The 17,580-nt window shown below is 33.8% G+C and overlaps 1 protein-coding gene across 1 annotated transcript in view; it reads right to left on the reverse strand.

The window, feature by feature from the left end:
- LOC108740622 overlaps positions 1-11,307 on the reverse strand; it is a 34,218-nt gene extending 22,911 nt beyond the window's left edge. Inside the window, exons 1-3 of the mRNA XM_025975099.1 lie at positions 11,239-11,307; positions 3,838-3,977; positions 3,609-3,736 (exon numbers count right to left, since the gene is read on the reverse strand). Of these exons, the coding sequence (XP_025830884.1) occupies positions 3,609-3,736; positions 3,838-3,977; positions 11,239-11,304 (334 nt within the window). The 5' untranslated portion in view covers positions 11,305-11,307. The remainder of the gene's footprint in view (positions 1-3,608; positions 3,737-3,837; positions 3,978-11,238) is intronic.
- Between the last annotated feature and the right edge of the window lie 6,273 nt (positions 11,308-17,580).

A 17,580-nucleotide genomic window follows, 5' to 3' on the forward strand; every position in this document is an offset into this window, starting at 1 on the left:
ATTAAACGACCTCATCTGGCGAAGAAAAAAATCTTGTTTCATCACGATAACGCACCAGCGCACACGTCAATCGTTGCGACGGCTAAAATCAACGATCTAAAGTTTGAATTGATGCCGCACCCTCCTTACTCTCCAGACCTAGCCCCGAGTGACTATTTTCTGTTCCCTAATCTCAAAAAATGGCTTGGCGGTAAGAGATTTGCGGACAATGAAGAAGTAATCGAAGCTGTAAATGGTTATTTTGAGGAGCTTGACGAATCAGTCTATAGAGATGGCATTAATAGACTGGAACACCGCTATGAGAAATGTATCAGCCTTGGAGGAGATTATGTTGAGAAATAAAAAAAAAAAATTTTTAAAAACCTTGTTTTTCTTGGTCAGGCCGGAAACTTATCAATCTACCCTCGTATACCTATAGATATGCACCTTATTGTTTTCCAATTTTGTATTTTTCAATTATTACAAACAGAAAAAAATACTAAATACTTCTATTTTACGTTGCAAATATTTTCTTTTTTATCTGTTAAAATTCGAAACCGATTCTACTAGCGAAATAATAAACTTTTGTAATATAAAAATAGATTGCAGTCAAAAGTTAAACCCAAAAGGACTCTTGGTAAGTAGGATCACAAACATTTAAACTATAATATATATCATAAAGTCCCTTATTGATGCCTTATCTGATTACACTAATATTATAATGAAGCAATGTTTGTATGTTTGGAGACAATAGGTAATCTCTGAAAGATTACACCTTCAGAGTAAACATACGCTGTATATTCTGAAGTCGAAAAAAAAAAAACGTTTCAGCGGATGCGTTTCCAACGAACGCTGTCACTACCGTAATACATAGGAATACTTTCTACAAAAGGGAGTTCAACTTAAAAAGTCCTGTCCGCGTCGACACATATCTAACCTTACGTCAACTCATAGATTGATAAGAATAGCTAGCGATGTATACGATTATTAAGTTCTTGGTTAGTGATTTATCAGAACTGTTAGATGCTTCAAATTAGCAGGATAATCCAATGTTAAGGTATGAACAACATATCGTCACCTACTACTACTTAACCGTTATACTTCAAACGTCTGATAAGTGCATTATGTAAATCGAATTCATCATCATAAGGTCGTCAGACCTAAGATTGGCTCGATGCGGTTTAGTTTCGACATAAGTTAGATTTAGAACGTAACATACAATAACCAGATCAGCTAATTCTAATTTGGATAAAACATCTTCGACTTTTGACCTAAATTCGTCAGAATTTTCATACATGCCAAAAGTCTGAAAATTTCTTGAATTACGTCGCCATGGTCCTTCCTCACCAAATACAACGATATGCAATGATTCAGCATTTGGCTGTGAAATACGATTAATGTTGTAGTCAATTTTCGAAATATCACCTAGTAGAACCATATTTTTTCTATTACACATCTATTACATTACATAACATGGATAATTTAGAATAAAACATAAAAATGTTAAATTTTAGGAAACCTCGCATCTACCTATTTGTCGACCAACTGCCTAAACAAAATAACCAACAAATGTGTCGATGCATTTCGCTTACAGTTTATTATATAAAATCAAAAATTATTGTAATTGTTCATTATCATCATCATAAGGTCGTCAGTCCTAAGACTGGTTGGACACGTACCTCGACATTGTCCTATCCTGAGATAACCTTCCCTAAAACTAGAACATTCGACATCCTTAACTATTTGTAAACAGTAATCTAGTCTAGGTCTACCTCTACTCTTCTTAACTACTGTTTCAGCTTCTAATAACTAGCTCTTTATGCCTGAGAAGGTGTTATACCAACCTATCTCGTCTATTTAAAAAATTAAAAGGAATTTCTTTGTATCTGGATACAAAGAACATATCGCGCACTTTAGATTAAATAGGATAGATAAATCTAGTGTTGCCCAACATATTTTCAATACAAACCACTCTATAGGCCCTAAATGTTTAAAGTTAATCAAAGAAGTCTCTTGCAAATCAGAACTTGACGCTTGGGAAAGTGTATACATTCAAAAGAATAAAAATATTCTTATGAACTAAGATGATGGCCCAATTCCTCATTCAGTCCTGTTTCAACTATTGCAATAGGTTTAATTGATTATAATAAGATAAGCTATTTTCCTTCTCCCCTACAGTTTTCGTTTGTTGAAGCATACGCAGTAAAAAACAGGCCCAATAGGCCTTTGAACTGCGGGTATTGAACACGCTCGTTCACTGTTTTTCTCCTCCCTTTCCCAGATTAGGTAGGTTGTGATGAAGCATACGTTTTGTACATAAAATTGGGTCATAAAGGCCTTACGAATTGTACTAACGGTTATTGACACACACATTCCCTCCAAATCTAGTTCCTCACTTGTTTATCGAAGCATACATTTGTAGATCTGTTTTTCGTGGCCAAAAGATTGGCTTCTAAAACATTTTACAAATGGCATTGAACGTATTCAAGTTTTCCTCCCAAACCTATGTAATTTGTTTTCCATTATTTCTTCTTTCGGTCTTCAACCCTCGCCACTATAAATAGTTGGAATTGTAAATTTTAGAACCAGTCTCGCGTTGATAATGCCCACGTGTGAAGTGGGCGAAACACGTGTCCGCTCATATAAAATTATTTGTGGTAATTAGGGGTGAGTATTCCTTTTAATTTTTTAATTAATATTTACCACAGTCTCCTCCTTCTATTTTATCTCGTCTATTTCTAAGATAATTATCAAATTAAAATAGATATCTTTAAAAGACGGAAAATTCAATTTCTAGTTAACAAATAGACTAAATTATATTCAGGTCCTTGGGTAATGTTTTTATGACAAATTCATAGAATATTTCTCAATAATGTTATATTCCTTTATCATTTTTTATGAAAAACTTTATTTTGACAGCTTGTATACCTACAGACCATCGGACTTTTAAATGCATGAATATGTAACAGATACATAATGTCAAAGTGAAAATAGTTTTCAGAAAATATACAAAGATTAAGCGAAATGAGAATTATTCAGTTGTGTGTTTTAATTTAAACATGACTAATTATGAAATGATTCAATGATAGAATAGTACCAGAAAATGTTTTAAAGAAACATACGGTTCAAATGTACTCGACAAGGTTCCGTTTTGTTTAGCTACGTGTCTAATTGATGTTATGTATCTTGTAGAATATTTTTGAAACCTACGAAATATAGCAATTTTCTGCTGATGGCAACCAATACGATGTTTGTAGCAGTTCATCAAACGCTATCTGAAAACAGCATGTAAATTTGGCCTGTATTCTGTCGGAACTGCCTACGACGTGTTTATGAGATCCAATGCGATCAACATCGCGATCTATGTCTTACGGTTTCGATAGAATACTAACCGCTATTAAGTTTTTATTGTACTTCTTGAAGTTTTTGGGCTATTTTGTAAAGACTATACTCAAAATTTAAAAACAGAACATCTCAGAAAAACATTTTCCTTAAATTTAAATATTTGTATGTAAAATAAGCATTACTTGTTTTATGTTTTACTGAAATGTTTGTAATCCGTTTCAACTCCTACATAAGTATTCTAACGTATGAACCATATTCTCTTTAAAATCAATTTTCAACCTAACCTAATAATGAATGGTGTCCAGGATCATGTTTGTTCCTCTGATGATTAGATCCATGAAATTGAACTCCATTGTTACAAATGGAAGCGTTAGATACCATGGTGCATACGGATGGCCTACTCATAGGAGACCTGAAAGTTTCTCTATGTATATTTTATTGCTGTCTGAGAGTACTACTGCGTAAGGACTTTCAATATTAAAAATTATAAAACAGCTAGACAGCAGATCTTACCTTGAAAAATTCTGCAGAGAGCAGCAGCCGTAGCAACAGGAAACTGAACCCCAATAATTCAAGAAGTCGTAAAAATGAAGTTTGAGTTCAGTTCGTACTTCTCCGTTTAGAAAACAATAAAGAACTGCCACGAAAAATCCCTAAAATAAATATGGAACTATTTTCACTTCTGTTTTTTGCTTGTAAGTATTCATTAACCGATTTAGGCTGTTAATTGAAGCCTTTTTAAAAGAATTTTAAACATTGAAAATATTAAGGAGCTACCGAAATAGATTAGCATTAGAAGCATNACGAAAAATCCCTAAAATAAATATGGAACTATTTTCACTTCTGTTTTTTGCTTGTAAGTATTCATTAACCGATTTAGGCTGTTAATTGAAGCCTTTTTAAAAGAATTTTAAACATTGAAAATATTAAGGAGCTACCGAAATAGATTAGCATTAGAAGCATAGAAATAATACAGGTCATTGTAAACGGTAATAGACATACCGCTATTCACCTTTCCGAGCACAAAAGGTATAATAGGTTAGGAGACACGAAAACTCAGCCGTCGAGAAGCATTCCCTTACGCAAGAATAACATATAATTCTTTTCGAAGATACCGAAGTTCTAGATAAAACGGCTCATTATTACGCTCGTCTACAAGATGCAATAGAGATCTAATAACAATTTCAACAAGAAATAAGAGAGCACAAAACATAATAAAATATGGATACCAGCCGTAAAGAAAATAAAAGTGCTCTTACTGATCGATAAGATAGCAGTGGCACCAATCACGACACCAACCAGCCTCTCCCCCCACGCGAACAGTATAAGAAGCGGGACAAATAAAACGGCTGGCTGCGTAAAGCCAAAGGACCCGGGTTCAATTCCCGGCGAGGGTGTGACAATAGCAATAAATTTGAGGACCTGAATAGAATGATCCTATATATAGAGGGGTTTTAGTTGGTACGCGCTCTTCGAAGTGAATCCAACACTAATCAGTCGTACGGACGGCTGGGTATTTTTTGAAGACTTCCCCACTTCCACAAAAACAAANACTTTGTACTATTATTTTGTTTAATCCGCCATCCAAATCAAGCCTTTTGTCATAAGTGTTATGCAGAAAACCAATAATTTTACATAGCAATTCCAATTTTGGCAACATTTTATTATCGAGAGAATGGTGTAAAAGTTTGTACTTTTGGGCAATGTTACCATGAACAGCATCTACCACCACCTGATTCTTTTTATCTTTTTAGATGGATTGGCTTCTTCTGTACTTAGTTGTGGTTTATTGCCTTTAAAAGCTGGCACCAGAATGTTAAAATCTTTGTGATTCAAAAATTCGTATTATTTAAATTTTTTATAACCGACAATCTTACGAAAATATTTGTTACAGTTTTTGCATTTGTCAGACATTATTACCTTATAAAAATAATAACTACAATGACTAATTTTAAAATCCTGAAACAAAATACCACTAAAATCAAGAGCTTCCTTTTAGACCAATACCAATGTCCAAGAGAGATACCAGTGAATGACCAGCGATGTTAGTAAGTCATAAAATATAAAAGAAAGCGTGATAACAAATCTAAACTTGTTTATGTACAATTCCTTCCGCGAGCGAAAAAATTTTGTGCGTGTTAAGTCATGTTTATACCTATAAGTTACAAGGTGCGAAACACTCCTTAATTTTTTTTCAATGTGTTGCACCAATTTTTTTCTCACGCAATTTTTATGAGTAATAAAGCACGTAAAGAAGCATAACATATATTATTTTCGTGGTTGTAAGTCTCAGGGAACACGAAAAAAAAATTATGATTTACTTATTTTTTAATTTTTTTTATATATAAAGTTACACTAAAAATGTTAAAAAAAATATATGATATACTCTGCAATGTAGTCTTAAAACTCGCATTCGTCTCAACTCTCTTGCACAATTAGTTTTTGAGATTTGTGACTTTGAATAAAAGTCATGCGTACGGTTATTTTTTCCCATATCTCAAGGTCAAAGCGAAAGCTAGTCACGAAAAATACATAAATTGTGTTTGCATATCAAGGTTATATTGAAACATAAGTTCCGATATAGGTTCCCATTTGGGGGCTGGCTCGTCATACTTATCCGGCTAAATCCTTTCCAACCAAAGCAGAAAATATTCAACAAATGCTTCAAGAAATAGAAAAAACATGTGTCCATCTGGGACCTGCCGTGTTTTATGAACATTTCCCTATCACTGCAATTTGCATATTTTTAATATTACTGATACTGTTATTGATGTTATGGAAGTAGTAATGTACCAGACCTGGAAAGACAAGCAAGAAAAACCTAACAACTAGAGAGAATACATTGAACTCCAGCCAGTTCCAGGCTCTTCAATCCATCCTAAAACTTTTTAACTTGTTAAGGACATCAAGCTAAACAGCTATTCATTATCACTATCGCATCAGACCTGATAATAACCCTATGACCACTCATTTACGCCGTTCACCATCAATTTTATGATTATATAANTGTCAAACCTACACTAGCAAGGAGATCGGGCTGAAACTATAGCTACAAGCTATCCAAGGATGGTACTATAGAATGTCACCTCAAGGTAGGCCTAGTGGCGTCATCTCTTGGTTAGGCCGGAAACTTATCAATCCACCCTCGTATATAGAGGGGTTTTAGTTGGTACGCGCTCTTCGAAGTGAATCCAACACTAATCAGTCGTACGGACGGCTGGGTATTTTTTGAAGACTTCCCCACTTCCACAAAAACAAATAAAACAACGGCAGGCATATTCGATAGCAGTCAGCCGAGGAGAGAACTACGTGACAGAAAACTACTTCGCTAACCCTAGCTTCTACATCTCTCAGGATGTCAACCGCAACCTCTGACGAAACGTCGGGCAACAAATCAGCCTTTAGATCACAGCCTACAAAAACCCGAAAGAAAGTTACCATTATTTAGTAGTTAACTATATTTAACTGAATGTTCAGCGATTTTTTGCTACTACAGCTCTAAACAAAGTTATATATTTGATTCAATTACAAAAGGTATATTAAACGCAGCACTACATGAAATCGTCAGGGCTAGCACGATCTATAGATTTATTAGAGAATGTTTTTTTTTCATTTTCTTATAATAATCAAGAAATTAATAATTGACCACAGTAATTAATGGCCGATTAGTTTCAGTAACTTTGTATGTATACAATATGCCAGATAATTTAAAAAACATCACAAATATCACAGAAATCAAAAGTTGCTCTAACTAGATACACTTCTTTAAAGGTATGAAAAGATATTTTAAACGAAACAAGTGTCGGAAATTATAAAAAAATATCTAATTAATGTATCATTACACGAAAGGGCATGGAAACGGCAAATTTATATTATTTTCTGTCTGGATTGCTTAATATAATAAAGAAGAGCGTGAAAAGATAGGTTGGGGTGCTTAGATCCTGTTCATAATTACCTCTCCGTGACCTCTCCAGCAACAATTGATAACTAACATTCTCGAAAAATAATGTTGATGCGATTTCCTTCTATTTCGGGCAAGAAAATTTACTACGGTCATTTCAAGAACACAGAAGTTTGTTGAGATACTAAATTATAGGTCGGTACTCTAATCTCTTATGATAAAACGCGTCTCACTTAGAAGTGTCTAACTTTAATGCCTAAAGTTATGCACTTTTAAGTGAGACCGATTTGTTTTAAAACGACGTTAATATATGAGGCTGCATTATCCAGAACAAATGTAAAGAGCAAAGTTCAGAAGTTTGTATTAAAAAAAAGTATAAGAAGGAATAAGCTTATCGATGAAATATAAACGAGTTATTATTGGACGCGGGTTTAGAAACAGACGTTAAAATATCTTTTTTCGTTCTGATTAAAATATTGTATTTGTAACTATTCATTCTCTATAGGAAATTGGGGTTAGCCGGNTTAAATGTTGGTGAAAATCAGCTTGTATTGATTGTAGATGGCACGTATATACGACACCAAAAAAGTAAAAATAATTATTATCAAAGGAAATCATACTCAGGACAAAAAAAGACACATCTTTGTAAACCTTTTACAATATGTACCACAAATGGTTTTGTTGTTGATTTTGCTGGACCTTTTTATGGTACCCTAAATGATGCTGCAATTATGAAAATTATATTAGAGGATCCTTCAGCCTTGCAAAAACTTCTGTTACGAAAGGGTATATTCATTGTAGACCGCGGATTTAAAGATGTAAAATTTCTTAATCACGAAGATTTTAACGTTCTGATGCCAGCTTTTAAAGGTAATAAACCACAACTAAGTACAGAAGAAGCCAATTCATCGAGAAAGATAACAAAAATTAGGTGGGTGGTAGAAGCTGTTCATGGAAACATTACCCAAAAGTACAGACTTGTACACCATTGCCTCGATAATAAAATGTTGCCAAAGTTGGAATTGCTATGTAAAATTATTGGTTTTCTGCATAACACTTATGATAAAAGGCTTGATTCGGATGGTGGATTAAACAAAATAATAGTACAATATATGTAAGTTTAAATACTTCCCGCTCTCGGTGGTCTAACCGAATGTCGGTGACAACCGACGCGCGCATCTAGGAGAGACAGTGAGGGTGCGAAGGAAACAGTAGAGAGAGCTGAAAGCAGAGCACACCTCGTTGTGAAAGGTTAAATGAATTGTTTAATTAAACCAGTGAATAATTGTCAATTGTATTTATTCAGGTTTGTTTTTACAAGTTGGAAAATATGTAAATAGTTCAGTTTTAAGTTAATTGTCGTTTATTAAAATTTACAGATTTATCTCTGAATAAACTTGTTGTTATTCGCATCCTAACCCTCATCGCCGTTAGCAATTAGGACGGTTGCTTACATATATGAAAAGTAGAATGGACGTAGAAAATACTTTGAGTCAAGAAGTGCAAGATCAGCGCTGGAACAGAAAAAGAACTATAAAACTTCTAAAAGTTGTCTAAATTGTATGTATGTTTAAGAAAAAGAACTATGCTTAAACCTTTAACAGCATCTGAACTACTTGATTTTCCACGTCTAACTGAAGATCAGCTAAAAATTTTATTCGTATCAATTTTCTCAGGCTNCGCATGACTTTTATTCAAAGTCATATATCTCAAAAACTAATTACGCAAGAGAGTTGAGACCAATGCGAGTCTTAAGAGTACATTACAGAGTATATCATATATTTTTTTCAAATTTTTAGTGTAACTTTTTATATAAAAAAAATTAAAAAATAAGTAAATCATAATTTTTTTTTCGTGTTCCCTGAGACTTACAATCACGAAAATAATATATGTTATGCTTCTTTACGTGCTTTATTACTCATAAAAATTGCGTGAGAAAAAAGTTGGTGCAACACATCGAAAAAAGAAAAAATGTGATTAGCGCCTTCTACTATACCCTTGTACTATAAGGCCTACATCACATTTTAGTCATTTTTTCAAAGTGTTGCACCAACTTGATAAACGTTGGAATAATTGTTCAAAAAGAAAAGAAAAAATGTGATTAGCGCCTTCTACTATACCCTTTTACTATAAGGCCTACATCACATTTTAGTCATTTTTTTCAAAGTGTTGCACCAACTTGATAAACGTTGGAATAATTGTTCAAAAAGAAAAGAAAAAACAACCAATGTCAAAAATTTATAACCACTTTCATTACTTTTCGTGTTAATTAAAATACCAAAAACAAAAAAAATATTCATGGTCACTGTTGTAATTAATTACTACTGGAACATTTTGAGTAGCAAATATTTTAGTGAGGACTTCGGCAGGACTTATAATTTTTGACAAATATCGTCCATATGACAAATAATAAATAGTAGCTGCTATATGTGAACAGCTCCCCACTGCACGGTTGCTATTGGGGCAGTCACAGCAATAACGAAGAATAGCATTGTAATCATTACCATCGGAACTATAGTGAATGTAAATACGATAGACTTTTTTATTTATATGTCTTGATTTTACTTCGGCTTTAATGATATTAAATGTTGATTTGACATACTGTACTAAAAGATTATTTTGATCGTCCATTATTTTGACCTAGTAAGACAGAGCCTGAGAAAATTGATACGAATAAAATTTTTAGCTGATCTTCAGTTAGACGTGGAAAATCAAGTAGTTCAGATGCTGTTAAAGGTTTAAGCATAGTTCTTTTTCTTAAACATACATACAATTTAGACAACTTTTAGAAGTTTTATAGTTCTTTTTCCGTTNTATTTTGTTCAGTTTATTGCCCTTCAGGTACTTTTGTCGGACCCCTTGGGTCAAAATATCTCTACTGCTTCATTATTACTAGCTTGGTACAGCCTGTCCACCCTCTCTCCCTTCAGGAGGTCTGTTTATGTATTTAAGTTAGTTTTAAGTTGTACAGAAAGCATTCTTTCAGTATCAATATAGACGTTCACTTTGTTAATTTTAATTCCTTTGTAAATATAATAAATAGTTTAGCAGTTTCTAAATTTTTCATTCCAATCTTTTAACGGTTAATATCCAAAAACAAAATATAGAAATAGTTACAGCGAAGTTCTTTATTAAATGGACGTGTAACGTACAGAGTCGTCTGTACAGCAGCTATTACTTATTTTTTGTCATATGGACGATATTTGTTAAAAATTATGCGTCCTGCCGAAGTCCTCACTAAAATATTTGCTACTCAAAATGCTCCAGTAGTAATTAATTACAACAGTGACGATGATTAATTTTTTTGTTTTTGGCATTTTGATTAACATGAAAAGTAACAAAAGTGGTAATAAATATTTGACAACGGTTGTTTTATCTTCTCTTTTTGAACAATTACTTCAGTTGGTGTAACACTTCGAAAAAAATAACTAAAATATGATGCAGGCCTTATAGTACAAGGGTATAGCAGAAGGCGCTAATCACGTTTTTTTTTTTTGATGTGTTGCACCAATTCTTTTCTCACGCAATTTTTATGAGTAATAGAGCATGTAAAGAAGCATAACATATATTATTTTCGTGATTGTAAGTCTCAGAGAACACGAAAAAAAAATTATGATTTACTTATTTTTTAATTTTTTTTATATATAAAGTTACACTAAAAATGTTAAAAAAATATATGATATACTCTGTAATGTAGTCTTAAGACTCGCATTGGTCTCAACTCTCTTGCGTAATTAGTTTTTGAGATATATGACTTTGAATAAAAGTCATGCGTACGGTTACTTTTCCCCATATCTCAAGGTCAAAGCGAAAGTTAGCTGCGAAAAGTACATAAATTCTGTTTGTACATCAAGGCGATATTAAAACATAAGTTTCAATATAAGTTCCCATTTGGGGGCTGACTCGTAATACTTATCCGGCTAAACCCTTTAGGTACAACATTGATCTTATTTTACTTATGTTGATTTATACTTTAGATACAGTATCTACTAACGGCAATGAACTTAAATTACCTGAGAAGAGGCAAAGAGTTGATCACAAAATAGCCAAATCAGTTCCACCGTTTGATTTCGCCCCATGCAGAATGANTGACTTTGAATAAAAGTCATGCGTACGGTTATTTTTTCCCATATCTCAAGGTCAAAGCGAAAGCTAGCCACGAAAAGTACATAAATTGTGTTTGTACATCAAGGTGATATTAAAACATAAGTTTCGATATAGGTTCCCATTTGGGGGCTGGCTCGTCATACTTATCCGGCTAAATCCTTTCCAACCAAAGCAGAAAATATTCAACAAATGCTTCAAGAAATAGAAAAAACATGTGTCCATCTGGGACCTGCCGTGTTTTATGAACATTTCCCTATCACTGCAATTTGCATATTTTTAATATTACTGATACTGTTATTGATGTTATGGAAGTAGTAATGTACCAGACCTGGAAAGACAAGCAAGAAAAACCTAACAACTAGAGAGAATACATTGAACTCCAGCCAGTTCCAGGCTCTTCAATCCATCCTAAAACTTTTTAACTTGTTAAGGACATCAAGCTAAACAGCTATTCATTATCACTATCGCATCAGACCTGATAATAACCCTATGACCACTCATTTACGCCGTTCACCATCAATTTTATGATTATATAAATTCATTTTTATGTTGTTATTATTAGACTCTAAGTCATTGTCAAAAACGTGTTACTATGCTAGATTGAAAGCTAAATTGCTTAATTAAGTCATTTTTTTGTAAAAATTCTTTGCTGAAATAAACAGTCTCTAAAAAAATCCTTGTGAAATCGTACTTTACTACAACCAGTAAGTTGTTTTATTTATAAAATAAGAACTATATCAAAAGGTTATGGGTTCAGGTGATAAACGTGAGTGTGTTTAGTCTTTTATAAAAATTGCCAACTATTAATAGATTAATAAGAAACAGTTTAATTATTTAGTGATTGTGAAAAAATGAATCAAAAGCGTAGCATAAAACCATAATGGTGAAAAATATGCTGTATGGAAATTTCGAGTAATGACCTTACTTAGTGATCTAGGTTAAACAAAAGAAGTGGAAGAAGAAATTCCAAACGAACTAAGTGCTGAATGAATTCTAAACTTCGCAAAAGATAAAATTTATACGAAACAAATTATCGAAAGTTTAGATGAAATATATGAACGAAAGAGTGTCGCGACTCAGATGGCGTGCCGAAAAAGATTATTAACATTAACATTAGAAAGTGACACATTATTATCAACGTATTTTGCTAAATTCAGCGAAATACTTACTGAATTAATAGCTGCTGGTGCAAAACTTGACGAAATAGTGTCTTATCTTCTTACAATTCTCCCAAATAGTTATGATGGTGTAATAACAGCGCTCGAAAGAGGGCGTTGTGGTTTGAGCTATTTTGTTTGTTATACAGAAATCTTTATTCATAGTCCTTTCAGGCGTTTGTGGCAAAATCAACATTCGATAACAAAAATTATTTTGTATCATTCACAGACGAATTTGCACATTACACATTTGTGTATTTAATAAAATATAAATCAGAGGTGCTAAACGCTTTTAAAAATTATACAGCTAAATACGAAGCACATTTTGATCTAAAAGTTTCAAATCTGTATTGCGATAATAGGGATGAGTACTGTTACGTCCCTAAACTATCGATTTTTACTTTAGATATAAGAAGTATATAAATAGCTTAGGACGACTTAGGCATTTGGTGTATACTTACTGCTGTAATGTTAATAACATAATAAACGTATTTTAGCGACCACAAGTGTGTTTGTGTGCGATCGGGCACACATGTGCGTGAACGGCTTATCGATTCGCCGACTAGCCGCGGGCGCTTTTCTTCATGTGCGCCGTATTTGTAAATGTGTGTGTCGTACCTGCGTTCTGGGAAAGCAGTTAAACAGTTCAAAGAAAAAAGAAACTATCCGGATGATTCCAGAAGGTTCCCGAAAGTAAACAAAAAAGTATTTAAAGGAAGAAATAAATGGACCGTTTCAGAAGTGAATCAAGAAATAAATTGACCGTTGCAGAAGTGAATCCAGAAATAAATTGACAGCGATAGAAGTGAAATAAATAGCGCAGTGAATAGTGATATACCAACAGTAGTGTAAATAAATAATTCATAACCTAAGTTTAGTAATAATTTAATAGTGTTTTCAAGTTCTTTAATAATTAGTGTAAATAAATAGTTTTTATCGTTATCAGTCTTAGAAGTTAATTTTGTTAAACCCACGAACATTACAGTATTCTCTTTCTCTACAAGTTATTTCACAAGTAAGTGTGCAATTTGTACGTTACCAATAACATAAATTAGAGATCTTTTTCGACTTAGTGTACAATTCAGTACGTTGAAAAAGTAGCTACTAATAAAAATATCAACATTTGGTGTAACAATGACCAATAACAATTTCGTTGTCATAAGGTGGGTAATTATACCGAATAGGTATCCTGGGATACTAGGGCTCAACAGTACTTATCAAATGAGTTTAAGGAATTTTGCATAGACAAGGATATAACATACTGTTTAACCGTAAACTATACGTCACAACACAATTCAGTAGCTGAACGAATGAACAGAACTATTACAGAAATGGTTCGTGCTATGGTGGTAGAAGCAATAAAAACAACAGATTTAATTTTCGTCAGTTTTCTTTATATACACATATTTTTGTTTAAAACAAACTACTTCATTTTTGAATGGGAGTATTGGAGTTCATCAACAAAAATGAACCCGTTCTGTTTATTTAATAGACTTGTATTTCCGATTCATTATGATGTATAGTATGTTTAGACCCCACAGCCGTTTCTACTTACAAGCCGTGCTGAAGGTTTACTTGGCAACACTGTGGGAGTCCCAGGATTCCCCAGTTAATGAGAGTTACTAACTAATAACTAATACATTGGTTGTTGTGTTTCTTTCGTTGTTCTATAATATTTTAATTTTAGTGGAAATGTGCAATAAATGTGCAATAAGGATGCTTATAGTGTGTTTTAGTGATTAATACCTTCAGATACAGTTTTTAATTGCAAAAGGTAATGTTAACTGTTATGTGAAAAAAGTGAAAATGTTTTAGGTCAGATTGTGTGTTTTAGTTGTAAATTTTCTTGTTTATTTTAACAAAATGCCTCGTCGTTGTTGTGTTCCCAGTTGCAATTAAAATTATAAATTGTCTTTAAAATGTAAGTATGTTTATATATTATTTCGGAAAAAGGTGAAATGCGAAAAAAATGCATGAGTGCTATACCTCGCAAAGATTGGACATATAACATCTATGTATATAATATAGATATTATAAGCGGTAGTATGGGAATGAACAAAATGCAGAGCAATGGGGATGGAAAAAAAAACAAGAATGGGCTAATTCCTGTCACCACACTCGAGCCTCCAGCTCCAGAAACAGGGCCTGATTAACCCTTAGGGTAATTAGGCTGCAGCCTAGGGCGCGAGGATCCGGGGGCGCTGAAATCGTGACTTCGCATGCACTAATCTAGCATCATTGCATCTACCCTACATATTTCAACTAGACCGAGACAAAACATTAAAACTAAATGCGCTTGAGAGTCCCTGATTTTAACAATAAATTTTGAAATTTTAAAAAGCGTGCGTACAACAAACACTGACTTGTTACTCGAATCGGTCGGTGGTTGAGCGAGTGGGTGAGCTGGCAACAGAGTGCCTAGTGCGAGTTTTGTTTAATCCGCCTCGCAATAACGGGCGTAAATTTTAACTTCATTTTGTATGGGAAATTCGGAATTTAAACAGTGCAACCTAGTTCTCGCGTTTGCCGCTAGATGACTCTGTGTCGATTGTATCGTATTCTATTCTTTATCGTCTAGGTTGCATTGTTTAAATTCCCATACAAAATAATCTTCACGTATACGCGCGTTTCTGTGAGGCGAATTAAACAAAACTCGCACTAGGCACTCAGCGCAGCTTGCCGCGCGCAATGAAACACATCAACGATGTGCGGGGACTCCCCGGTGTGGTTAATAGGTAGTATACTTTGCCGTGCTTCATTCATTTGTCTTATCTCTTTCGAAATCGTCGTTCATCCGTCATATCACGCGCTCGCGTATATTCGTTTTTGGTGATTGATATTTATTGTTCTTTCCTCAGTGTTTCCGTATTTTTTTAAGACTATGAGTGGTAATGAAAATAGTTCGATAGTTAAAAAGCCAAGTGGAGCAGAATACAGAAAAAAGGCAAAAGAAAAGGAAAAGAAAATAAAAAACATTTTAAAACATACTCGTAAACTAGAAATATTTTTTACGAACTCTGCAGAAAGGAACGAAACGGTGACGAATGCTGCACTGTCGCCAGTGATTTCTTGTCCTGGTTCCTCTACCGCGGACTGTTACGTTTCTCCATCCAACACTAGCCCTATAGTAGCGACGACGCCGACGATCTACAATGAAGACGAAATTCTAATAGAAGAAAAGTCGTCTATTCCATCAAGTGACCCTGCACTGTGGCAAGTTAATGATGAATTTCGAGATTATATTGTTAAAAATGGACTGCAGCAAAACGAAGAATTAGATTTTTCCAGATCAGAAAGGCAGTATCAAAATCAAAAAAGATTTCTATCTAAAAATGTGTTTGAGAAAAAGCTTGTTAATGGCGAAAATGTGAAGAGAAGCTGGTTAGTATACTCAGAATCCACAGGTCACGTGTTTTGTGGTCCTTGCAAATTATATGGAGGTACATCCGTATTTGCCAAAAGTGGATTTAATGACTGGAAAAATTCTAACTTAATAACTGATCATGACAATTCTCCGGATCATCGTAAATGTTTGGGACAATATGTATGTAGAGGTAATCTTTTACAACGACTGGATACCCAAATAGTCAAACAATATAATGAAGAAATAACTTATTGGCGAAATGTATTACTACGGGTAATAGAAACAATTAAGTTTTTAGCTTCTCGTGGGCTTCCATTTCACGGTCAAAATGAAATTATTGGATCTGCACTGAACGGAAATTTTCTTGGTTGTATTGAGCTTATATCTAAATTTGATCCTTTCATGGCTGAACATTTGGTGAGATTTGGACAAAAAGGCAGAGGTTCTCCATCGTACTTATCATCCTCTATAATCGATGAATTTATTTTACTTCTCGCTGACGAAGTTCGACTTTCGATTATAGAAGAAATAAAAAAAGCAAAATATTATTCGATTAGCATTGATTCTACTCCAGATATTTCCCACACCGATCAGTTGACATTTATAATTCGTTATATTTTGCCTGACGGAGAACCTGTCGAACGTTTTGTCACATTTTTACCCAATTGCGGTCATAAAGGTGAAGACATGGAGAAGGCTGTTCTTGCGACAATTGATAAAACTTTGGAACTTGATATTAAAGACTGTCGTGGCCAAAGTTATGATAATGCTAGCAATATGTCTGGTCAATACAAAGGTCTTCAGTCAAGAATTAAAGCTGTAAATCCATTGGCTACTTTTGTTCCTTGTGCAGCCCATTCTCTACAACTCGTGGGATCGGCTGCCGCGGAAAGTAGTGACGAGTCAGCTGCTTTTTTTACACTGGAACAACAACTATATAATTTTTTTTCTGGATCTACAAGCAGATGGCAAATTTTGTTATCTAAATTGGATGAAAAATCGACGGTACTAAAAAATCTATCGAAAACTCGATGGAGTGCGCGAGCAGATGCAAGCAAAGCCTTATACAGTTCATACAAACAAGTTCTGGAAACATTAAACACTATTTGCGAAGATGAAAATCAAAATAAAGAGATCAAAATAGAAGCAACAGGAATATTAGAAAAAATTAAAACTCTAGAAATTACAATAATGTTGTGCTTTTGGAACTCTGTGCTCGTAAAGTTTCAAATCGTTAGTGCACAGCTACAAGCAAGTTCTGTTGATTTATGTAACGTTGTTACTCTTTATGAGACATTACATGCTTATCTTGATACGTTGCGTGACGAAAAAGAGTTCGAAAATTTTGAATCAGAGGCAATCAAGAGATGCAAAGTGACCACATACAAAAAAGATGTAAGAAGAAGAAAGAAACCAAAATTTCATTTTGATGAAGCTAAAACGGGGCACATTGAGTTAGAAGGGAGACGATCTTTCATTGTTGATAATTATTATGCAGCTATTGATTGTCTTAAAGTGCACTTAAAAAACCGGCAAATTATTTATAATACAGTAAACACAAAGTTTGGTTTCTTATGGAAACTGCATGAACTAGACGACAGTGAATTTATTAGAAGCAAAGCAAAGGAGTTAAAACAACTATATGCCACTGATTTAGAAGAAACCTTTGCAGAAGAATGCGTCCATTTGGCGCAGTTTTTAAAATCTGACACCGAGGCCGAGCATTC

This window comes from Agrilus planipennis, unplaced genomic scaffold (assembly GCF_000699045.2).
Source record: "Agrilus planipennis isolate EAB-ADULT unplaced genomic scaffold, Apla_2.0 scaffold264, whole genome shotgun sequence".
Classification (NCBI taxonomy): Eukaryota; Metazoa; Arthropoda; class Insecta; order Coleoptera; family Buprestidae; genus Agrilus; species Agrilus planipennis.